Genomic DNA, 23,748 nt, shown 5'->3' with positions numbered 1-23,748 from the left:
GAAAATAGACTGAAGCTTACCAGCTGGACAATGTGGCAGTTCCTCTTTAGGAACACTGGTCATTCTCTGGAAGTCATCATGGCAGGCGTTGCAGAAATGCGTGGTCCCAAAGCAAAAGAACACAGCGACGGAACAGCAGTAACGGCATTTGTACTCAAGAAAGTCTGTCCCATGTTTAGAGCACATCTGCAAAAAAGAAACTGTTCTCAATATGACCCTCAATAGACCAACGTGTGTGACCAGAAATCACAACAATGGTAAATAATATCTTTGCAAAGCTCAATACTGCTCCAAAGACCAATGAGTGCACACTTTTATACTACATAGAAAAATGTTAAAAATTAATTCCTATGCTGATAAAATTTATCACATGGGTCACACTATGCAAAATTTTAAAAATGAAGGGATTCTACTGTTAAATTAAAAAGTAGCCTGGGGCTCATGAGTGATGCAGCTGTCTAAGCATTGACCTTTTCATTGGTAAGATCACCAGTTTGATACCCCATGATTTCACAGCAATCTTTGGCCAGGAATCCCAGAGAGACTTACAACTTCGCTTCACTCTCTCTGGGTGGAAAGGATAGCCCTCCCTCTCAATCAGAAATCTGTTTCTTTGGCTTGAGGTAAAGTGAAGCCCATTTAATAAAACTACTCAGGAGCCCAAACGTGTCTGAAAATCTACTAATAATTATTTTTTCCCACAAACCTGTGCCCTGGACACATCTGAGCATGCTCCACAGATGAGCTCACTGGGGTCGTAGTCATCACCCTGTCCCGCCTCTGCATCACAGCGTGCCTCTCCGCCAAAATAGGCCTGCAGAATATTTAACATTCAGCTCACAATTCAGCCGAAATAATAAAACTACAGCTGAGAATTTGCTTAATGCACTGCAATATGTAGTTAACCTTAACTGACCTAAATGTCAATTAATGTTAATGACAAAACTTTCAAGAAAAGTGATGCCCTGCTTTTTTTAAACCTCACAACATGCCTTATGGTCTATAGTACTGGGATATGGATGTGTATATTTACTTTGATGTTTTATGAATCTAAAAGGACCAGAATAAACATACAAATTTAAGGGCTGGTTTCCTAGAAAGTGATTAAGCCTAGTCCTAAACTAAATTTTACTTTCAATGGAGAATTACCATTTAGAACCCTCTGTAGTACAAGACTAGGCGTAATCTCTGCCTGGGACACTGTCCCTAAAAGGTTATAGTTTAAAATTAATATTTAAATATCTAGAACCATGAGGAACTCACCTTTTTGCACTTGTAGCAAACATAATAAGCATATCTATTCATAGCAAATCCAGCAGGGTCATTGTAAAAGCGGGCTCCAGGTGTTGTGATGGCCTCACTCTTGTGCAGGCCCTCATATTCCAGTCTCATCAAAGCTTTTCTCCTTACATCTTCATAGAGCTCTTTAATGGGATCCAGCAGATCTTTGATCACTGAATGGTTAATTTTGTTCTGGAAAGACAACAAAAAAAAGTGTTACAAATGGTCCTGAAATTCTTCACTCTTCACTTCATGTGTTTATACCTTATCACATACCTTACAAATAGGACATGACATGAATCCAAATGTGATCCTGGGCCCAAGCCAACGGTTTTCCAGGACTCTACGTGTGCACTGGAGATGGAACACATGGCTGCAGTCCAGCTGAGAACAGACAGAAACATTTAAAGAACTACAGTACAGTTGTGACATTGTAATGAAGAATGACACAGATGCTTATTCTGTGGCAATAGTTGTTTTTCTTTACAAGAAATCCAGTACCTGGATGGCAGGAGCAGCAGACAGAGCCTCAGTGAAACAGATCATGCACATGTCATCAGCATCTTGTTTGAGACAGCCAGTGCTCTTGTCACAACCATGTAGGCAGGGCAAACACAGGTCCTCATTCTTCACCCCACCACAAGGGTGACCACACGCATGGGTCTTACTGCAGGCCAGTTTTGCATACTCCTACACACACGCACACAATCACACGTCAAGGTGTCACTATGGTCATATTACAATTACAGATCCTTATGATGCATTTGTTTTATTTGGCACAGACTTGTAGTACTACTACAATGTACGGGAGAGCGGAGCACAGCCCAACACATGGGTTTTGCTAATTCATTTAAAAGTAAAAGATTAATATTTTTACACAGGCGACCTATACATTGATGCCATGAAGGAATGTAATTTTAACGAAATAGGTCATATTAATAAATACACCATATGTTTATTAAAATAAATATGATTAGAAAAGTAAAAAAAAAAAAGCTTTGTACCTGGCAATCTGGGTCTGAGCAGACACTTCCCACAGCAGACAACTCCGTGCCATTCCTGGTGCCACAGAAGCGGCAGGCATCTGAACTGCTCGAAGCAGGTTTACCTGAGACACAGAGGGAGTCATTGCCATAAGAGTGAACATAAAACAGTTCACATCATAGGAATACAGCATAACACAATTCCACCAGCACTAAGCATCAGGCTACCATACCTGTGTGTTCTCTAAACTCCACCATGGCCTTCATTGTCTTGGAGTCAGCCAGTGCCATGAGCCAGAAGAGTTTGGTCCTTCCACATCCTTCATGCAGATCAACCTTAATGGCCTCCTCTTCCTCCTTAAAGACCTGCAAACAGCCAGATGATATATCAACCAGAACAATACAATCCTCAGTTCCACTAGTATTAAATCATAGTACTTACTGAAGATACTAATTTACTACATGATGGGAGTTTACACAATATAAAGGTTGTTAATTGTAATGGCAATACTAACTGTGCTTCATTTTCTGTTTTACCCTTAAAAAATTACCATAGAAGCAGAAACATAATATCTACATATAAATGCTTTAGCAATTAGGTTAGACTGGTTCAACAAGAACAATACATCACCATTTCAAGGATTTGTTCAATAATAATGAAGTAAAAATTAATTAGTTTGTGTTTTTTGCAAAATCATATAACTATATCGGATTTTACTGACCCACACTAATACATTCAGGGCATCTGCTACGTGAAGCAGCTCACCCAGTGTGAAAGGAGAATAACCAGGTGTGTATAGGCAGCATTTTTAAGTATCTCCACTGCTGAAAGCATACAGTGAGATAAAGTTCTGTTTCTTGTGGCTGAAACAAGTATTTTTGGAGCACACAATTTTACCTTTAGACTGTAAGCATAGTTTTACTCATCATGCTACCCTGCTCAGCTGATTTCTGAAATTTTCTCACACTTTTAGACTTTCGGAGTCATGAATGACCCTCCATCGCGCACTCTGCCATTTACATATTCCTTTTTTGGTAATGTGACCTGAATGTTATGTCCATTTCATGCAGTTCTAGCATGAATGAGAGCATACTTGTCGCTGATGGGAGCGTGTGCGGCGGTGCAGGTGGAGGAAGCGATCACAGTCAGTGCACAGGTTTCCACACACATTACACAGGATGATGGCAGCGGTCTCTCCGTCATCATGGTTATCACACATAGGCTGTGAACAAACATAAACGAGGGTAAAAGGCGTTTTCAGCAGTAGGATTATGAAGTAACTGTGTGTGTGTGTGTGTGTGTGTGTGTGTGTGTGTGTGTGTGTATATGTATATATATATTATATATATAATTTATTTATTTTTTTAATGGCTCTTTGTTCATCCAGGGGCCTGTTAGACTTTGTGTGCTGTACCATCTGTTTTTGCTGGCCATCTTTGCCCATCCAGCGGCCTGAGGACAGCCGGTCCACATGGTCCTGATCCAGCACACACAGAGAGGCAAGAGCCAGCCAAAGCTGTGGATAAACAATATGAATACATCAGATTTACAATCTTTATTAAAAGAGGACAACCTCTGTAGCTGCCAGTCTTTGCTTTTTTAACATTCTACTTTTGTTGGAACTGAGGACTTTTAGGTGTTTACAATTCCATACTTGATACTACTGAGGATACACAGGACATCTGTGCAGTGCACTCCACCCAGCCCATGCTTGACAGCTCAGTGGCCAGATTTGCTAAAGAACACCAACTAATCTGACCTCTACTCAAGTGGAACAGAATGAACTGAGTAATGAAAAGCTTAATCATACCCGCGTGGTAGCAATGCAGCGCACTGGTGAGCGGTGCTCCTCCTCCATCTTAGTGAGAGCAATAATGGTTTCAGCAATGGCATTCTTGGTCACTCTAGACCAGGCATCTGAGAGATGACCCTGCAAAGAATAAATGTGTGTGAGTGATCCACCTAGCAAGATCTGGAATTAACAAGTCTGTAAAAAAAAAAAAAAACAACATTTTGAGAATGAATACTAACAGCAGCCATATCCTTAACCAGCTTAATGATGATCTCAGCAATCTGGGGTGGGGTGGAGCCCTTCATCCACCAGTGACTCTCCCCACGTCGGATGTAACTACACAAAACAGAAAGGGAAACAAAAGAGATCCTTATTAACACATCTAGGCTCATTCCATAACTTAGACTTGCATCTTGGAAATCTTTTTAAGATTAAAGTAGCACTTCAAGACTAGCTTACCTTGAGTTGAATATCATTGGCAATGTGACAGTTGTGACGCCTTTGCCGGCTGCCATGCCAGCTGTGCCAACAATGGTAGTGCCTTTGGCCTTTAGCTGTACAGTGAGGGCCTTGGCAATGCAACCCAGGAACATGTCTAGGATTCCCAGCTTATTCCAGTCACCTTTCTCAGTGGAGTGGATGATATCACTGATATCTGCTGGTGGCAAAGCCTTCACTCCAATCACACTGGCCAAGCGCACAGGAGTGACCTCAGGAAGGACGCGTCTGAGCAGGGAGGTCACCTGTGAGGAGTACAGTGTTATGAACCCTAAAACCTGACTATGCTAGTTTCAGGTGAGCGCGAGATAAAGTCAGGAACCCAGACATACCTGTCTCTGGACGCGTGGTGAGGCCGTGTGAAGGAGTGAGAAGAGATCCTGTAGTAAGGTGAGTTGCTGAGCCAAATACTGTCTGCCCACATTGGATCCACTGAGGGCAAGTACCATGGACAGCAGCTCAAAGCAGTATGCATCTGAAGAGGCATCATCATCACTAGGCTGGGAGTTGGCATTCTCCTTGCTGGAGATGGCATGCTCCCACTCCTCTCGCACACGTGTAGCCTCCATGCGAATGGCCTGCACAATGTGGGCACATACCTGAGGACAAATTAAAGGTGGAAGAGATTTGGCATTTTTTAATTTTGTGGTACAAAAGGAAGATATTAGCTTACAGACAACATTAATGTGATCTTGTACCTGTTTCTGCAGATTAGTGAGCTTGCTCCTGCTGAAGATTATGCCAACCATGTGTTCTTTCAAGTCAGCGTCAGATGGTGCCTGAGTGAGTTAGGGAGGGGGGCAAAAAAACAAAACACATTCAAATAAATGTACACACAATCAGTTAGATTAGTTCTAGAGGTTATGACAGACTGTGATGCTGACCTTATCTTCACCCTCAGGAGATGACAGCAGGTTCTTCTCCTCCTGCTCTGGAGTAGGCTCTGCATCCCCACAAATCAGCTTCCCAAACACCTACACAAATGACATTGGTTTCTAATTTTTAATCAAGAACTATTTTATGTGCGAGTGTAAAGCAAGTGTGTGTGTGTGTGTGTGTGTTTGGGGGGGGGGGGGTCATAAACAGCTTCAGTATTTTTCCCCCTATAAAATAACACTGAATGTTTTGGTTTGACTCAAAAGTTCAAATTATTGTACAAGTTAAATCCAACACAGCTTGATGATTTCCTTTCCTTAAACACACATAATTAGACCTATTAAGTGTGTTTATGCAGTGAATATCAGCAAACTGTGCTGGACTCTGATCCTTTAAGACCAGAAGTGAAGTACACAGAAACAATGCAACAAACATTACTACTCTGAAGGCACAAATAAATGCAGAGAAATACTCTTGTTGCGTCATGGCATCTTACGAGCCGTAAGGGGAAGTAATGGCACAGCTAGAGAATATTGCTGCATGCTTTTACAGTTCAGAAACTTCAGATGTTTATTTTTATTTTTTATCTGAACACAAACCTGTGAAGTAATAAGACGGAACACACGCAGGGTCTCTGCTTCACAGTTCTTTTGCTGGGCCACACTGGCAGAGATCTGTCCAGCTATCTTGATGCTCTCACCCTCCTTCCAGCCAAGCACTTTGACCTGCCTAACTCTCAGTGTATTTTCAGGACCCTTCATCTCAATCTTGATCACATGGTGGTCTCCTCCAGGCAACTCACTGGTCACCCAACCCATGTGTCTTGAATCCAGGTCAATCTGAAACAACAAATATACACTGATTAAAAAGATCATGAAAAACCAGCAGAAGAATACACCAAGGACAGAGATGATATGATGATATGAAATAACTTTGACATTAGTTGCTGGTTTTGCCTTGAAATTCTGAAAATGTGAATACAGCCACACAGCTAAGGGCTTACTGGCTTAGATAGGTATTCAGGCCTGCTATTAAAGGAATAAAGTGAATATTATTTAACATACCTGTTTGATCCTGCAGAGGTCTTCCACCGCCTTTCCACACAAGAACGTCATTGATGTAACTTTGTTCTAATGGACACAAAAAAAATAGAACATGAATGTACACACTATTGTCAACTAGCTGGACATCTGTGTTTTCTACAAACAGGGGAGAACTATAAGACCACTCCAATGTCTCAAACTTACTCCAATGTCACGCGAGTTGTCCACATGTACAGACACATAAGAGGCATTGATGCCTTTCACACAGCTAATGGTGATGTTCTTAGTCTTGTTCTTGTCCTCATCCCCTGACTCCCAGAAAGTCTCAGTGGAACCATCAGTCAGGCTGCCAATCATAGCTGGCCGGCTGGAAGTTTTTAAGTCCACCACACTGGTCAAGTCCTTCAAGCAGGTTACCACACACAGCTCCTGTGTCCAAAGAAATAAGGTAAAATGTTCAGGACATCTATTATTAGTAGGGGTGTAACGACACATTTTCAAATTGAGATGTTTAATTTGAGGTCAGGATTTGATTTTCGGTATTATTAAATTACATATCATAATATTACTCAATATTATACAGTCAAAATTGTGGTAAATCTACTGAGCTTTAACTATATGCTACACAGATTGGAAAATCAAAAAACCTGGTTGATGGCTTCATATCCTGACTGCACACTGATGTTAAAGCTCTCCTCGCTGTCCCCATCGTCCGATTTAGAGAGAATGTTGTTGATGTGATGGAACACGTTACTTTGATGCAGAAATTGGTGGTCTGACTGCTTGAATTTGAGGCTCCAGCACCTATTAATAATTTAAAATTCAGTATCAAGAGATTTGAGTTGCACAGAACACATGGGTGGCTACACGGCAGTATTTTGCAGAGGACCAGTTACCTGAGAGCCATTTGTTGGAGAGAGCTACCACTGGGTAGAGACATCATCAGGTCTGAGATCGTCTGGAGGAGCCGGTGGAAAGTATGGGGCAGTGGATGTGCTGCCTCTCCAGCAATGACAATGTCAGAGAGTGGATGCTCACATACACCCAAATCCTTTTCCTGACACACAACAGATGAGGCAGCAGTTAGGGCAACACATTTCTTTGTTTGTTTGTTTTTCTTGTTAACACAAAATGATGAAAATATGTTCAGCATTTTAGATTCCGAAAAGACTAAGAATTAACTAGTGTTTTAACAATCTGCCTTACCTGCTCCACAATTTCTTTGTTCCCTTTGTTGTCCTCCTCCTCTTCCTCCTCTGGTTCAGAGGGAGATGGGGTGAGAGATGCCACAAAGTGCCAGAGGATATCATGGAGAGACGTGGTCTGAATCACGTTGCACAGAAGCCAGTTGAATGCCTGACAAGAAAAACAGAGAATCCACTTAATGGAACTGTACAACGTGAAGGCAAGAATAAGGATATGCTTAAAGTAAGGAGGAGGGTTGCTAAATGTACCCCTTAATAGACAGAGTATGTGACTAAGTCATCACTAACCTCCATAGCAAACACTCTGCAGGCTGATTTACGCAGAGCATGCTTCATGGCCACTTCGAGGCCTTCCAGATCATGGTGCTGAATGACAAAGGCAAGCACAGGCCACTGGAAATTCCTTTCACCCTTACTGAGGGAGCCATGGGCTGAGATCAGACGAGAGAGCTCAGGAGAAGGATGTCGCAAGAGGGAGGAGCCCACTTCTAAAGAAAAGGGAATGATACAGTTAACCTAAATGCAGTTAATGCCTAAAACGCCTCACATTTAAAGCTCTTAATATTCACATATCAGTGTGTTGACTAAAACATAGATGGTCATGAACAAAAAGACATTAACATAATTAAAGCTGGAGGATGTTTACTTAACTAAACCAATTGCATGCATTTAATCGGAACCTGTAATTCCTATCGTTTTTAACGAGGTTAAAATGTGAACATACTGGAGCGAAGCCTGTTTAAATCTTCAATAATATCCAGCAATACCTTACATCATCAGCACCTAGATCTACCAACGCCCACACATATTTAAACTGAAAGACGTACACATTAAAATGTTTCTTCTAAAGTCAGGTGAATTGATAGGGAGTTTGTCCTCACACTCCTCTAAATTGCTGGAAGTTAGCTGGAAGTCAGCTTCTTGGATATGTGAATACTAAACATTTAAAGGCAACGCACAAATAAGGGCAGGCTAGGCTGAATCTCCAAGTGCATTTGTCATCAAAACAGAAACTGTGTATTTTGGAAAAAGGCGGTCAGCTATAACAGGACTTACATCTATTGGTATTAAACTAGTTAAACTAGCTAAATTATGACCAGTTAAAATATTGGCACAGAAATTCTCCCATTTACACTACTACTAAACATCAAATATAATTTTAGTGGCACATCAGATGACCCTTTATGTAAACAGCAAACTAAAAAAAGAAAGCAATACTGATGTATAAACCAGTGGTAACAGTACTAAGGACATGCCAGTGATTTCACATAGAACATACCCGCATCTCCACTGTGTACCCTCCGCCTGGGCACGGCTTTCACTCGTGCTGGGGAGGCTGAGTGCTGTTTGTCATACTCAGAAGCTACCACAGAATAGGAGCGCTGAAACACTGTCCGCTTGGCTGTGTCACTGTCTGTGATGGGGCTGGTTTCCAGACTACCAAAGAGTGAAGGGGGGTGGGGTTAACAGGGTTACATCAAAAGCTCATCTTTGCTTCATGTAGTAAAGGGAATAACTAAGCGGGCTCATGGCTGTTACCTAGGTGGCATAGACTTCATGTTACTCTCCGGTTCCTCAAAAACATTAGGGCAAGCATCCGGTGTGACCGAAATATACGGTGCTGGAACAGAAGTCGATCTCAAGTAGCGCATCTCATCCTGAAACAGATTTTCGTCCTGGTATGCGCCAAAATTCTCAGTGTGTTGACTGCAACAGAGGACATCAACAGAAGTGATAAAGCAAACGTCAGGCACCAGGTCACGTTTTGAGTAAATGTTTGAGAAACGTTTAATCCAGTAATAACAGGATTATGGTAAATACCGAGCCAGGGTCTGCAGATACAGGCAGCCGATTTTGTTGGGCAGTTCTTCAGAAACACCCTCCTTGAGGCTAGGCAGCTGTGTGTGGAAGGGCTTGGGTGGGTGGTGGCACAGCATACTGGGCTCAGCTGCGCTGCTCAGGGACAGTAGAAACAGGGCATTGGCACGGATCACCTGGTGAGCCTCCATGGTGGGAAGTGCCCGAGGAGTTTTCACCTGCAGAGGCTTCTTCCTGGACTGCTTCACCTGAACCAAAAAAAAAGAAAAAAGGAAAACCCACAAAACGTTGTAGGTATAACACAAATTACAGGCAATGACTATGAGACTGGTATTTGGTATACATCTCTGGCTATTAGAAGAAACAGAATGAAGCAAAGACATCTACTCATCCAACATTTTTTCTTAAATAGTAACAGTATTAACCTTTGCTGCTGTAACAACATCTACTTCTCTGGGAGGGCTTAACATTAAAATAACACCAATTGTATAAAACCAGAAGAACTTTCCAAACTAATGAGATGGTTTGAGTTTGTTTTGTTTAAATTCCTAGTCACCAAATTGTTTGTTCTGAGATCACACAGTTACTGTGTCACTGTGCCACTGCCTAGAAAGCTTAAAGAAAAAAAACTATAATTTAAATATTTTCATACTATATTTATAGAAAAAAAAGTATTCACTATCCAACCTAAAAAAACTGCTGTTGGTCAACAAGATGTGTCCCAGCCCTCTAACTTCTTCTAAGGTGTGAGAGCGGCTGAGGCTAAGGGAACCATCTACAGCTCTATGGGGGGGTGGTTGGATGCTGGAGCTAATTGAATTGCCGTAGTCAAGGTACTGCAGACTGGCAGTTAGCTTCGTAGTAGCACAAGGGTCAGCAGGGTCACATTCTTCAATACTTAACCCTAAAGAGTTCCTGTCTTGTGTTCTAGCAGACAGACCAGTCCAATATGAATCATAGTCAATTAAGTGCTGCTTTCAGTCCATGGAGGACCAAAAAGAGTCCTGAGGTCTGGTCTGTGTGCAAGCAATCTAAGATTTTGTGTCACCACAAAAGGAAGAAATAGGACATTTCCTATGTGAGGAGGGTCTCCGCATTATTGACTATAACCGTGTGACTTTGTTGGTATGAGATCTTAAACTGTGCACAGATACAACATTCAAGCTGAGTGTGCATATAGAAATTTACTAACGAGAGCTTTACCTTTTCTCTGGCTGCAGTTTGTTTCTCTCTCAGATACTTTTCTCTGCAGCGATCACAAACCAGATACCAGGTGCTCCCTCCTATGCCTCCATCTCCACAGTTCCCTGCCCACCCACCACAGAAGTGGCCAATACTGTTATAGCCCTGGCCTCCAGCATAACGCCCACAGCCTGAAAGAGTTCAGAGCAAAATCAACTAGAAGCCACAACATCCACCTCCAATCACCACTTCTCTTCTTACAAAATGGTTTAGTATACTAAATATTTTCAAGGACCTTTGAATAAAAAGCCACTGCTGTACCTGGGTGGGCCTGCCTCATGTGGTAGGTAACAGGGTATGGATGGGACTCCCCACACAGCTCACAAATGGTGTCTTTCTCCGGGCCTCCCATGGCCAGCTGTGCCATCTCCCCAAAGAGGTTCCCCCTAGGGCGGACTTCTGCTTTCTCCTTCTTTTTCTTCTCCTTCTTAGCTTTCTTACCATCTTTCTCATTCTCCTTCTTCTTCAGAATGGCACTAGAACCAGGGCTGGGGAAAATCATATTTTGCGTGGCAGCCTTAATAGTTGCCATAGAAATATCCTCCCAAAAAGCCACCAGGTGTTGGAGAGTGAGAGGCAGGAGAGACTTAGACCTCATGGATGAGTGGCTGGCCATCTCATACGATACAAGGTCACCTTTCCCATCCTCACACTTCTCAGGTAATGGTGGCTCTTTAAGCATTGAGAGAACCTTGTTCTTGTTGATGCTGCCCATCTTGGAGATGTCAGGACCATGAGGTGAGATGTTGAACATGTTGAGAGCAGACGAGATCTCCAGGGAGTGACGGTTCTTCAGCTTGCTTTCCTTCTCATCCAGGCCTTGCTGGCAGCTGAGGGAGCTGCGAATGGGTGCATGCTCTTTGGTGAGATCAGGGTTGAACTTTAGAAAGGAGGAGCAAGCCATTGCATCATGTACAATGCCTTCATGCCAGAGGAAAGCTGCGAAGACAGCTCGAGCACATTCTGCCACAGAGGGTGACATGGCCTGTTTGGCAGGCTCAGTAAGACGCACAGTCTCCCCCTTAAAGAGTGGACCCGACTTGTCCTTTTTTGGCCGCACGTGTCTGCTAGAGGTTTTGCGGCTGACTTTGGGGGAAGAACGACTCTCCGATTCCTCCTTGACAGGAGCCTTTCCAATGCTGAAGTGTACTTTAGAGGAGCCCTCTTCAGCATTATGCAACTCTGCATTTTCGTCGTTGACATCATTAGACAACAGTGCACTGGAAGTGCATACTTCTACCACTTCACTGTGGAGGTTCTCCTGGACGACATGAGGGGATGGGGCACGGTTTTCCGCATTGCTGCTTCCCCCTTTTCCCTCTTTGGGTGGAAGTTTTGGTTTGGGTGATGTAGACCTTCCTCTGAGTGGCTCCGTTAGGGGTACCTTCTTCTTTCTCAGCGTGTCTGGGTCCAGGGTGTAAGAGTCAGATTTGGATCGCTCACGGGGAGGGTCTAGACGGGCTTTCGAGGAGGGACTGACTTTCAGTGGCAAGTTCTTATCATGTGGAGAGGAAGATCGTGGGGAAGTTGTGCCAGAGGGACTTGACCTGCCTGAATTGAGTGTCTTCTGTTTGGGTGATGAAGAACGAGAACCTGGGTTTGGAGACTCTGCTCGAAGGCCGGAGTTCCTACCATCAGCTTTCAGGGCCTGCAGAGTGTTGTGGTTGGGTGAGTGTGAGCGGCTGTGAGAGTCAGAACGCAGTTTGCCTGTATCTGATTTGAGGATGAGAGCCTCACTGGCGGACATGCCGTCAATGGTTTTGATCTTGCCCTGGTCAGCAGTGCGGTTGGAGCGACTGTCAAGTTTGGGTGAGCGACTCTCCTGATGGTGCTTGCTTGATGGAGACATGGATCGTGCTGCTGCATTCCCTCGCTCACCTAAATGCCATAACACACCAACGATTACCAAAATATACAATATGCACATGTGGGAAGGAATCCCACAGCATATAGACTTTTTTACGGTTTCAGAAATTTCACAGTCTGGCAGAAGAAATAAAATCTAAAATACATTAAAATAAAATGACACCTGAAAATGAAAAGGGGGAAAAAGGAAACTGTAAACAACATGAGGGACAGAAAGCATGAAAAAACGGAAATGAGAGGAACATGACAATAACCCACCGAAACCCTAGTTAGACCTTCAGTTCATTCATTCGCATTTAATTATGACATTATGTATTTGCGACTCTATGAATCAAAGTTAAATGACGCAAAAATATTTCTACAGTCATTAGAGCGCACCCTGACAGAGCTGAGTATTGCGCCAGTACCTCTAATGCTGTAGAAATATAACGGGCTATATACTCCATACCGATACCTAAGGGAAAGTACACAGATCATGGAGCAGTGGATGAGACGAGGCCCATCCCAGTAGTGAGTCCCCTGGGTGCTCCCAGGAAAGGCATGCATTACCCACCCTTTTGTCTGAGAGCAAGAGATGAGAGAGCGGTGCCAGGCCCAGTCACACTGCTTTTGTGCACACGCTCACGTGAAGCGAGGCTGCGTGATGAAGCATCTACAGCGGAAAACAGTTGCAAGGAGAGTAAGCAACAACGGTTGAACCAAAGCAAACTATCAGAGGGAGGGAGAGGGACAAGACAGACAGGTAGACAGGAGGAGAAAGACTAGAGAAGGAAGACTAAAAAAGTAGAGAGAGTGCGAGAGACCGCGAAAGCGAGGAGAGAAAAGAGCATATAAGCATTGGAAGGGAAAGAAAACACTAAAGCCAAGGGGAGGGTAGGGTGGTATTTAGATCTCAGATTGTGCATGAACCTACAACGACTGGTTGAAGAACCACCTCATACCTAACAGACTCGTACCTATTCAATCAATTCAATTCAAACCTATTCTAGCTAATTACTATATTCACACTTTCAAACCAAGTATTAGTGTTGTGCGGTTCTACTACGTAGCGGATGGTTTAGTACCAAAGAGAGTTAGAATGTCTAATACCTCATCCTGTTAAAAGTCGGATGTAAAAAAAATATATATATAATGAAATAATGAAAGCATATGCTGTAAATCAGACTAAACAAAAAAGCAATAAACTGATGATGTGTAATAAGTCAGGTGAATACAACCTTTTAAAATAAAAAGCAAATATAACAGCAGGAGACATTTAGGGGGGAAAATAAATGGTTCAAATGGTTACAAGATGAGAAGGAAAAGTGTGACCTAATGATACAGCAGATACAGCAAGCCAGTATGGAGGGGTAAGACAGACTGAAGAGCAGGGGACCTAAGCCTAAACAGAATGCAAATAACCCAGAAACCAAAACACTAAATCAAAAACAAATACAAGCAGCACCTGTGCAAGCAAGCACCACCACTGTCAGACAGACAGACAGACTTACTCAGAAGCTGTGGTTGTGGCTGAGGCTGCTGGGAAAGGGACTGTCCAAACACAAAAGGGCTGTGGACAAGGGAAGAGGGAGGTTTGGCGGCTTGCTCAAATACGGAGGGAGCTGGGAGGAAAGGCCCAGACTGAATGGAATTCAGTATGGCACTCAGCCGGTCACCTGTAATGTGGAAGACAACGGGAAGACTATAGCTTTTACGATCCTCAAGAGGAACCATAAAAAACGCTAGTCAACGACCCACACAGACACACTCACTGGCAGTACAAGGGGGTGTCAGTGGGTCAGTTGAACTATGGGGTAATAGGTAAAGGGTTTGGGGACAGTAAGACGGCTTTAAAAGAATCACACCTCTGAAAGTTCAGCAACAGTATATACCAGGCCAAGGATAAGGCACTGGCCTTTGCAACACTTTCTTAGCTTTTCTTTCATCACTTCCTAGTGGATCAAATTTCATTGCTGGTTTACATTTGTTTGAGAAGTTCAGAATTAATTGACATCTTTGACTCAGCAGGGCATAACTGCAGAGCAAAAATGTTTAACTTTGGTTCTATCACAAGCTTATCACCGTGAACTATAAATTGTGACACCTAAGCTCAATGCAGTGATGAAAAGCCCATAAGACACCAAAGCAAGGGTCTATGGGAGCACCACTCAGCAGCAGTGAATGAAGAAAGTAAGTAAGTATGAAAAGAGTCAGGCCTTAATCCAAGTCTTTAGCTGAGAGAGGCGATGGGGCAAAACTTGGTAAGACCTGACTGCAGCACACAGAGTTTTCTGCCCATGCACGCTATACACGGCACTGATGCTAGCCATGGCACACAATGACACATGAGCATGCACAACAGAAGTAAAAGATTTCAGAAACCCGAGAAAATTATCTGTTTTCCCTCAAGTAAATGCTATTCCTTTTAAAAAGCAATAATATGTGGCATCAGATGTTTAGGAATACGATATATGTCATGGTATAGTGTAATTGTAATTGTGGTATAGTGTAATTGAATCACACATTTCTTTTCTTATAAATGCTAATCTAGTCTGTGTTTAAAAAACAAAACAAAACAAAAAAAACAAAAAAACAAACAAACAAAGGATCACTGTAGGAATGGTAGGGGGGAGGAGTACCAACACAGTAATCTGTGATTTGTAGCCATTCTTCCAAATATGAAATTGGAATATTATAAATATTACAGTAGCAGCAGATGACCTCAATCACAAAAACATTCTCCTTGCTTTTATATATTCGGTTGTGACTACAGACTTATTTTAGAATGTGCAAGTTAGAATAATACAGTAATAAATACTTTACCCTAACCTGCTCTTATTGGCATAAATAACTATAAAATAAATAAACAAATAAATGAAAGGGTAATAAAGAAACGTGAAAAATTAGAGCTGTCAATTTACACCGTCACTTAATTTACACTATAAACATAACCCTTAAAACATCCGCTAGTCAGTGGTTGCAAGATTAGCCACTGTGTTTGTGTATGTTAATCTGGCGGCAAGAGCTTTACAATTAAAAAACAAGCAAAAAAAATACACACAACAAAAATGGTTTAGTTGAAACAATTCAATATCCAGAAAAAAAAAATCACCCAGATCACTGTGCTACACAACAGGTAAACTAGTTACCCTCTGTGATCCTTCTTGCACCCTAATGATTATTGAGAGAGATTATTTGCATAAGGTACAGATGCAAAGATATGTAATTCTTGAGCTGCCGGTGGTTTAATGAAGTTTAAGAGGTTTCAAATATCAAATAATGAATAAAAATTATAATAGAATCATCTGAAGAGGTGAGAGATGTCATGAAATAACATACAAAGGTTTGCATAGAAATAGGTAGGGCTATGCAGTGTTAACCAGGCAGAATTAAGGGTAATCTCCTTATTAGACCACATTTTTTTCTTGTGTTCCCAAGATCCTCTTTTCTCACCTTTGTTGTTGGAGATGCCATAATCAAAGCCTCCACTGCTGCTCACAGCCCTGTTGAAGGCCTGCACGGAGAAAGGGCTAGGAGGAGGAGTCTGAGCACCATGTTCCAGGATGGCGTGCTCTGTAAATTAAAAAAAAAAAAAAGGTATGTTTAACATCCAACAATTCCTATCCACCAGACCTGTGTACTGTATGCCTAAGGCTGGCTTAGGAATGTACTTCTAACACACAACTTCCTTTGTGGGTGCGGTGTGGTGTTTACCTTCGTCATGGCGTAGATACTGGTTTCCTCCTCTGTCTCTGGCCAGGGACCAGGCCTCTCCCTCATCACTCTCACAGAACTCCACCACACTATTCTTATCCAGCTGCACCCATGTACCTTCAGAGTTAATTACCTGATACACAGAAAACATATTTATTTCCTCACCTCACCTCACAACACAGGACCATTCAAACTGGTGTAAAAGGTGGTTCTCAAAGGACAAAAAAAAAAAAAAAAAAAAAAAAAAAATGACACGGACACTAAAAAATGAAATGCATTAGGGTAAGGTAAGGTAACTACCATTCATTCCATCAGTATCAAGTGATTTATTACAAATACACAGAGGACACTGTTCTACTTTAAATGTGACTGTTGAGGGGAATACTGGTGAAGCAAGTTGTAAGTGCACACTTGAGAAGCAGCCAGTGGTTCTGAGGAGGGGCATTAGAAGACAGCATGACACACCACACCCTCTAAGGAGAGACTGAGCAGGAAGAGGCACATTCCGCCACCTCCATGGCAAAGCATGGAGAGCATTCAAATGTGCTAAAGGAAGAAACACTCAGAGTGGGCAGAGAAGGTCATTGAAGAGATGACTTCAGCCTTTTGGTTCATAAGGTTTAGAGATCACATGATGCACCGTATCATTCACCCGGTTTCAAATAGATGTACTGGATTGTTATTGAAAGAGAACGTGAGCAAAAGCTGAAGCCATGCGTGTTACTTATGAGAGAATTTTAATATGCATAGAATGATCACACATCCACACCAGAGGCATATAAATGTATTGTCTCTTCAAGAGGAAGTTACACACAAGTCAATTTCTAGTCTTTTAAGGGACACAGAGAAGAAAAGGAAACTGGTTTGGCCGTGACTGCAGCACTGGCAAGACAGCACGAAATCTGGGAACTAAGTTATTTACTAGCAGCCAAAAGAACACAGTTGGGAGTCCATACCTCGCCTACTGCCTTGACTTTGTTCCCCAGAACTAACATTCCAATGGGGATACCTCTAAGGTTTGGGCAGCTTCTGATGTTGTGACCCGAGGGGCCGGTCTTCACTACCTTATAAAGACCTGGTCCGCCACCCAGGCCCACCCTGTCCAGGTTGCGCATGGGGGCTTCGTGTGAGGGGCGGCCATTGGTCTCCCTTATACACTCATCTGACTGGAGCCTGGCCTCCTGCAAAACCAAAGATCACAGGTCAATATCTGCATCACAATAACAAATGGTACCCTACTGTATAACACACGTTTAGGCAGTTCAAACAGGCCGTCATCAATTCAAAAATCCAAGCTCAAAAGCCAGCTGATGTAGTTCTAACTCAGTGAGTGCGCTTGGGAAGTAAATAAATAAGATACACACATATTTACTGTACTCCCTAACTACTCCACCCACAACACAGATGGGTATGAAGTTAATGTTACAGCAAAATGTCAGTGCGGATTTTCAGAGCGGATGAATGACATTCACTTGTGCAAAAATAATGATATTTCGGTCTACTTCAGAGAAGGGCTGGGCAGGCATGCTGTTAAATAGATTCCACCGAACTATGCTAGCTTATGTTTTAGGACAGATAACAAAAAACAAAACAAGACATGCTATCATATGCTCTCGGTTTCTTACTCTAGTAAACAATCATGCTGATGACTTCTCAACTACAACCCGAAAGCACATTATAAGACTATTAAGAATAATCCTTCATAAGCTACAACGGCAAAAATATTGCAGCTGTCCTTTACATCATCTTGGGTATTCCTAGATCACACAATTCAAACAGACATACATAAATAAATAAATAAATAATAAAAATAAAATAAACATGCATTTATACGTCATAGAATACATCTGAGGCTTTACATATGAACTGCAGGAATTGACAAGATTTCAAGAGGACAATTAATGACAAACAGTGGTGGAAAACAAGGAAGCAGCCAAGCCATACACATCTCTCTCTCTCTCTCTCGCTCTCTCTCTCTCTCTCCTTGTGACAACTCACCTGAGGGAAACAAGATAAGGTCGTCCAAGACAAAAAGTCGATATCCCTGACTCCTTGGCTAGTGCTAAAGGTATTCTGAGCAACAGATTGTAAGAAAGTCAAATCATGATAGGGAAGTACTTCGAAGACAAGAGGCGCTGACGGAATGGATTTTCTTTTTTTGGAAGAGAGCTGTTTGTTTCTCTGATTTTATTTGCATTCAAAATATTGTTTCGTAAAATATTGTACTGAGATTTGTAGGAGGTTAATTCTACTGAAACTATCACCACTTGCAATTTACAACCCATTAGTTCCTGCATTATAAGAGATACAAAGCAACAAAAGAAATGCTCCAGTTATTTAAGAGTCACTGAACAACCAATTACACCATTTTAACAATCTTCCAAAAAAGTTGTGGTGTGTCATGCTGTTTACATTGAGACTCCTAATGAAAGTTCTTCAAGTCCGTGAGAAAATGTGCTTTGAGAATCAGGGCACATTTCACAGCAAAGCAGGCTTCTGACAGCCAGTTGTTTCATGGCAGTTAACAACGTGTGACCGGCTCCTTTGTTGACTAATCCTTAAATGTACATAGATACAAAGAGACCACCAAATGTCACTGATCAGTAGATCTGATTCAAAGGTTTCTGTGCCATGAAGCAAATGAATCTCCTTCTGTTGTAAGATGACCTTCAGATACACAGTTCAGTCCTAAAGTAATTAGACATGTAATGGGGGGTGTTGTTTGAGCTCTGTACTCCCACATACTCAAAATACTTACCTACCGTATTGGGTGAAGCAGGTTAGATGTCTTAAAATCCCCACAATTGCTTAAGCAGTAAGATCACCTTTTGATACACTTACTTGCATCTGAGCAGTTAAGATACTTTGAATCGGATAGAAAACAAATGAAGAAATTTGAGCCGGTCCTGCATGTCATACATGCCAGTGCCACTGTGGTTTATATATGAGGTGGTATGCTCTGTGTTGTATGTAGTGATCTTCCTTAATAATGTACTAACCACAGATAAAAATTATGTGTTGTCCCCTATTAATGGAGTGGGCCCAGACTCCCGGGCCCAGACTCCCGGGCCCAGACTCCCGGGCCCAGACTCCCGGGCCCAGACTCCCGGGCCCAGACTCACGATTTTTAAGTAATCACAAACACACAGCTGGCAATTTCCTGAAGTGAGAGGACTATGTACACAAAGTTGTGTCATTCCTAAACACCCCATCTGATGAGAAACTGACAGTCTTGACCTTAACACAATGTGCTTGAGTACAGAGCTAAAACAAACAACATTACTTACAGACTGAACTGCATGCAGTTGTGCCAGGTTTTGTGAATGCAGAGGGGTAGGGGTTTGGTCACAGGGGCAGCTGAAGCTATGAAGTCACATTGATACAGCTCATCCATTTTTTTTTTTTTTAACCATGATCAGGAAATAGTACTACACAGTGCACTGACATCAAGAAGCCATTTTTCCCACACCACACATGATGGAGAACATACCAAATGTGCAAGTGTTAGTATCTTTCAAACAGATGTCCGCATGTCTTAGTGAAAGTCTTCAAGGACAAACGACACGCTATTCTGTTACTGTGTTAAAACATGCAAGAAAATTTGCTGACTTGGAAGTCATCAGCGCTTCATGCTTGTGGGCATTTGGGACTGGGTTGCTGGGTGCACTTGTGCACTTAAGAGAGAAGACAAGACCTGAGTATTACTGAGCACACTGGCACAGTGTTCAAGTGAACTTTGGTGCTTATGAGGCATAATGCCCGATCCCAAATGGGCAGCATAGGGGCTCCAGCTTGTCTAAAAAGGGGCATCCTTTACTTACGTCAACAGGGACCAGAAGGCTTCTGCCCAGATGCTGGTTAAAAGAGAGGCACCAGGCTTCAGTGTACCCATTCATGTTGGGAACATACTTCTTTACAGTCTCATCATTCAGTCTGAGCCACACACCATCATCATTGTGGATCTATGGGAAACAAGCAACAGAGCGGAGCCATGCCCTCCTGTAACTGCTAACAGGCCCTTGCATGATCCTTAGAGGCTGCAGAACACAGAAGCTATAACTAATAGAAGATTCTACCAATCAGGGTGAGGAATTTCACTAATCCATCTGCAATGTCTGAATATATATTGCCAATGATAGACATATTCACAAGAAAAAACAAAATCCAAGACGTGACAGTATGTTAAAACAGCTGTCAGATTTAAATTCAAATGGATGCACTCCCTGTGACTAAAGCTAAGGACAGAACTGCAGCCTCAAAGTCTCTTGCACGTGTGAAGCAAAGGAAAGGCAAAGAAATGTTTTAACCAAAAAAAAAAAAAAAAAAAAAAAAAAAAAAAAAAAAAAAAAAAAGCTTAGAGAGAGTTGCAGATCTAATTTTAAAAGGATTAATATTATTTGTGATTTAAGAATGGAGGAATCATAATACAATTAAACATAAGTAGTCATCAGGCTCTCTCTGATCAAATGGAGGGGAAATACAAGAGGGGGGAAAGGACACAGTACTGGGAAACATTACAGACAGATTAAGTGTGTCCCTAGTCTAGAGTGCTTTACCTCGTCAATGAAAGTGATGGTGCCATTGACTTGGACTATGCCTATCTGTTCACTCTGCAGGGAGGGGTGACTACGCACACGCAGCCCTGCGCTGTCCTTGGCGACAAATTTGCGCACCTACGAGAAGCGGAGAGAGAGAGAGAGAGAGAGAGACGGGGAGACAGTGAGACAGGCGAGCAGATGGCAGGAGAAAGCAAAGCACCGCAGATCACGAGAGAGGGAGACAAACACACAGCAGGGATATGTAGCAGAGAAAGTGTGAGCTCCACTCTAAACCCAACTTGTCAGATCGCTCATCTGATGTAAAGATCTTAGCCAATTAAACTAAGCTCTGAGAGTTTTTAGATAAAAAGAAATGTGAAGCCCAGCAGCAAGATACAAAAAGCTTGCATGATTATGTGCAGCTGTGGATGTGTTGCTTGTTTCCCAGCTTAAACCTACAGTAAATAAGCACATGGGGGGGAGGGGGCACTTAAAAAGATCTTCACAGAGTCAACTCAGGAAACGGCATACGAAGTATGAATACTGTTCTTAAAACTCAAGCAAACAGAAGGCCAAAATAAAAAGCAAAAACAAAACAACTGCAATAAAAAAAAAAACTTAAAAATAAAACAAAACTGTTGTAAAAAACTGCAAAACCAAAACAACCAGGCCTTGATCTCACCTTGCTTGGTTGGGGCTCAGCTTTGGGTTTAACCATCTGTGTGCCTGGCGGAATCATCCCTTTGGGTGGGTCTTTCACTTCCACCTCCAGACCAGCATCTGTAGAACACCTCATGCTTTTAGCACTCATTTGATTTATTAATGCAGCTTTAAATTAAGATTTTTATATTAATACTGTTCTGTAAAACTACCAGTGCCTATAGCCAGATGGAATGCTCTTCCCTTGCTTTACACTGCTGCCGATGATCTATCTATGCTAAGGTTGTTTTTAGGACCATTTACCGATTTCAATGCCGTCTATGGTGACGTGGATGGTATACAAGCCAACAGCGCCAGGAGTCCAGTTGGCGCTATAAGTGCCATCTGTGTTAGCCCGGATGAGCATGTTTTCACTGGGCCTGATGAGAAAAGGGGCAGATGCTGTGAGAATGTTGCTACCACTTAACAGAATAACGAACATAACAAGAGCAGTCTTTACCTCTTCGGCGTGGGTGAGGCAAAGCGCAGCTCCTCAAAGGAATAATTTTCGTATGCCTGGAGGAAAAAAAAAAAAAAAAAAAAAAAAAGACCACAGCCCAAATAAATAATGCATATGGACTTACCTGGTTACATGTCATGTATGTACCATCCCAATTATTATGTGCATGTAAACACTAGAAGCTAACCTTCATCATAGTGATTGCAATGTAGCGGGCCTCCTTGATGATCATGGGTTCATAAGTAGCCTCCAGTTTTGGTGCTGGCAATCCACCAAAGGTGAGGTCTGTGCCTGATGCAGAGTGAGATGGGCTGCCAGGTAATCGCTGTAGTTTCTTCATGTTGTCTTGCTGCATAGACTTCTTCTGTGACACAGGTACAGCTTTCACCTCCACCTGCAAACCAGAACGAACACGTTTTAAAAGACTTTTCATAGAGTTCACTTGAAACAGAAGTTACTTTGTATGAATACACTGTATACCTTCATATTTGGCACATGTACCACATCCCCATATTGGTCTTTGGTTTGCACCACCACAGTAGTTGGCCAACCACAACGGATGTCATCTTTATTGAGGATAAGGGAGGTCTTCTGAGGGTCTGCGTAAGAGTCTGGCTGAAGCCACCTGATGGTAGAGGCAGGTAAACACATTCTAACTCACCTTCTCTAAATATTTGTTGACTTTACATTGTGTCTGAAACAACATATATACATTAACATATATCACAGTTTACCTGTAAATAATTCACTTCTCAACCTCAATTACACAGGGATTACTTCTTCTTCAAGACTGACCTGGCTAGACGACCTCCACTTGAATTGGGCACACAAGTGATGAAGTCTTCCAGGAAGGAGTGCTCATTGCTCTGCAGATGTAGAGGCAGGTTGCCCTCCAGAGCCTCCAGAATGGTGGGAGAGTGAGAAAGAGCCAGTCCCTTCCCCAGAATCCCTGAATGAGCTTTACACACCTAATACACAAAATCCCAGAACAAGATTGCAGCCTCATTCTGTAGCCTCAACTGTAAGGAGTCCAAATATGTAATACATTGACTAATGTTTTATAAACATTACCTGGAGGGAGGCCTCCTCAAGAATCTCCAAATCTTCCTCTAGTTCATTTCCTGTGAAACATGAAAATATAACGCAATTAACAAAAATGAGAGGCTGCATGTGGACATCAGTAAAAAAAAGCACAATTGTAAGATGCTATGATAAATAAAATCAGCCTTTTCTTACCTATAGGCAAAGCTAGATCCTTCTTCATGAGAGCAGCAGCACACACACTTCCCAAATATGCCAGCTCCTTCTCTAGCTGTATGATGCCCTGAGACACACATGAAGATGACAAAGATTTATAATTTAACATGCAATAGAAGGGCTCATAAAGCCTTGTTGTAGTTAATACTCCAAGTAGCTAGCATACCAAAACCAACCATACAAATTCAGAAAAGAGGTAAAAATGAAAACTATGAGATCATGAGATTCAAGCTCATTTAGAGTCACTCAGGGCTTTATCAAAAAGAAATGCAATCAAAGTCTCCCTAAGCAACTGATCCCTTACCTCATCGGCTCCAGGGTTAAACTCATATCCCACAGCAACGCATTTAAAGCCATAGAAACAGGCTTTCTCATCCTTCACGTAATCTGATGCTGTTTCCAAGGAGAAGAGGGCTTCATTACCTTAAATTAAAGTGAGAAAGATGAATACGTTAATGATGAAGTAGAGAAAATGATCATGTATAAAAATGGTACA

At 42.2% G+C, this 23,748-nt stretch overlaps 1 protein-coding gene across 14 annotated transcripts in view; it reads right to left on the bottom strand.

Moving 5' to 3' along the window:
* mycbp2 (MYC binding protein 2) overlaps positions 1-23,748 on the bottom strand; it is a 60,903-nt gene that overhangs the window by 1,294 nt on the left and 35,861 nt on the right. For 6 of the 14 annotated variants that reach the window (XM_072685973.1, XM_072685975.1, XM_072685971.1 and 3 more), the window contains 42 exons: positions 23,557-23,675; positions 23,232-23,319; positions 23,067-23,116; positions 22,791-22,963; positions 22,476-22,620; positions 22,183-22,389; positions 21,996-22,051; positions 21,800-21,915; positions 21,519-21,616; positions 20,855-20,971; positions 20,120-20,260; positions 17,255-17,479; positions 16,299-16,431; positions 16,038-16,157; positions 14,096-14,260; positions 11,001-12,617; positions 10,701-10,870; positions 9,501-9,745; positions 9,219-9,386; positions 8,959-9,116; positions 7,968-8,167; positions 7,681-7,830; positions 7,371-7,531; positions 7,122-7,278; positions 6,679-6,903; positions 6,496-6,561; positions 6,031-6,270; positions 5,440-5,529; positions 5,254-5,334; positions 4,888-5,154; positions 4,517-4,800; positions 4,297-4,393; positions 4,076-4,195; positions 3,680-3,781; positions 3,359-3,487; positions 2,498-2,630; positions 2,286-2,389; positions 1,783-1,971; positions 1,558-1,665; positions 1,264-1,473; positions 707-814; positions 21-186 (listed from right to left, as the gene is read on the bottom strand). In XM_072685973.1, coding sequence (XP_072542074.1) covers positions 21-186; positions 707-814; positions 1,264-1,473; positions 1,558-1,665; positions 1,783-1,971; positions 2,286-2,389; positions 2,498-2,630; positions 3,359-3,487; positions 3,680-3,781; positions 4,076-4,195; positions 4,297-4,393; positions 4,517-4,800; positions 4,888-5,154; positions 5,254-5,334; positions 5,440-5,529; positions 6,031-6,270; positions 6,496-6,561; positions 6,679-6,903; positions 7,122-7,278; positions 7,371-7,531; positions 7,681-7,830; positions 7,968-8,167; positions 8,959-9,116; positions 9,219-9,386; positions 9,501-9,745; positions 10,701-10,870; positions 11,001-12,617; positions 14,096-14,260; positions 16,038-16,157; positions 16,299-16,431; positions 17,255-17,479; positions 20,120-20,260; positions 20,855-20,971; positions 21,519-21,616; positions 21,800-21,915; positions 21,996-22,051; positions 22,183-22,389; positions 22,476-22,620; positions 22,791-22,963; positions 23,067-23,116; positions 23,232-23,319; positions 23,557-23,675 — 7,698 coding nt within the window. Of the gene's footprint in view, positions 1-20; positions 187-706; positions 815-1,263; positions 1,474-1,557; positions 1,666-1,782; positions 1,972-2,285; positions 2,390-2,497; positions 2,631-3,358; positions 3,488-3,679; positions 3,782-4,075; positions 4,196-4,296; positions 4,394-4,516; positions 4,801-4,887; positions 5,155-5,253; positions 5,335-5,439; positions 5,530-6,030; positions 6,271-6,495; positions 6,562-6,678; positions 6,904-7,121; positions 7,279-7,370; positions 7,532-7,680; positions 7,831-7,967; positions 8,168-8,958; positions 9,117-9,218; positions 9,387-9,500; positions 9,746-10,700; positions 10,871-11,000; positions 12,618-13,158; positions 13,258-14,095; positions 14,261-16,037; positions 16,158-16,298; positions 16,432-17,254; positions 17,480-20,119; positions 20,261-20,854; positions 20,972-21,518; positions 21,617-21,799; positions 21,916-21,995; positions 22,052-22,182; positions 22,390-22,475; positions 22,621-22,790; positions 22,964-23,066; positions 23,117-23,231; positions 23,320-23,556; positions 23,676-23,748 lie in introns of all 14 variants that reach the window. The other 8 variants (XM_072685982.1, XM_072685981.1, XM_072685972.1 and 5 more) reach the window with 7 other exon arrangements.

This window comes from Salminus brasiliensis, chromosome 8, assembly GCF_030463535.1.
Source record: "Salminus brasiliensis chromosome 8, fSalBra1.hap2, whole genome shotgun sequence".
Lineage (NCBI taxonomy): Eukaryota > Metazoa > Chordata > Actinopteri > Characiformes > Bryconidae > Salminus > Salminus brasiliensis.
Note: the sequence above shows the minus strand (reverse complement) of the source record. Positions and strands in the feature narration are given on the sequence as shown.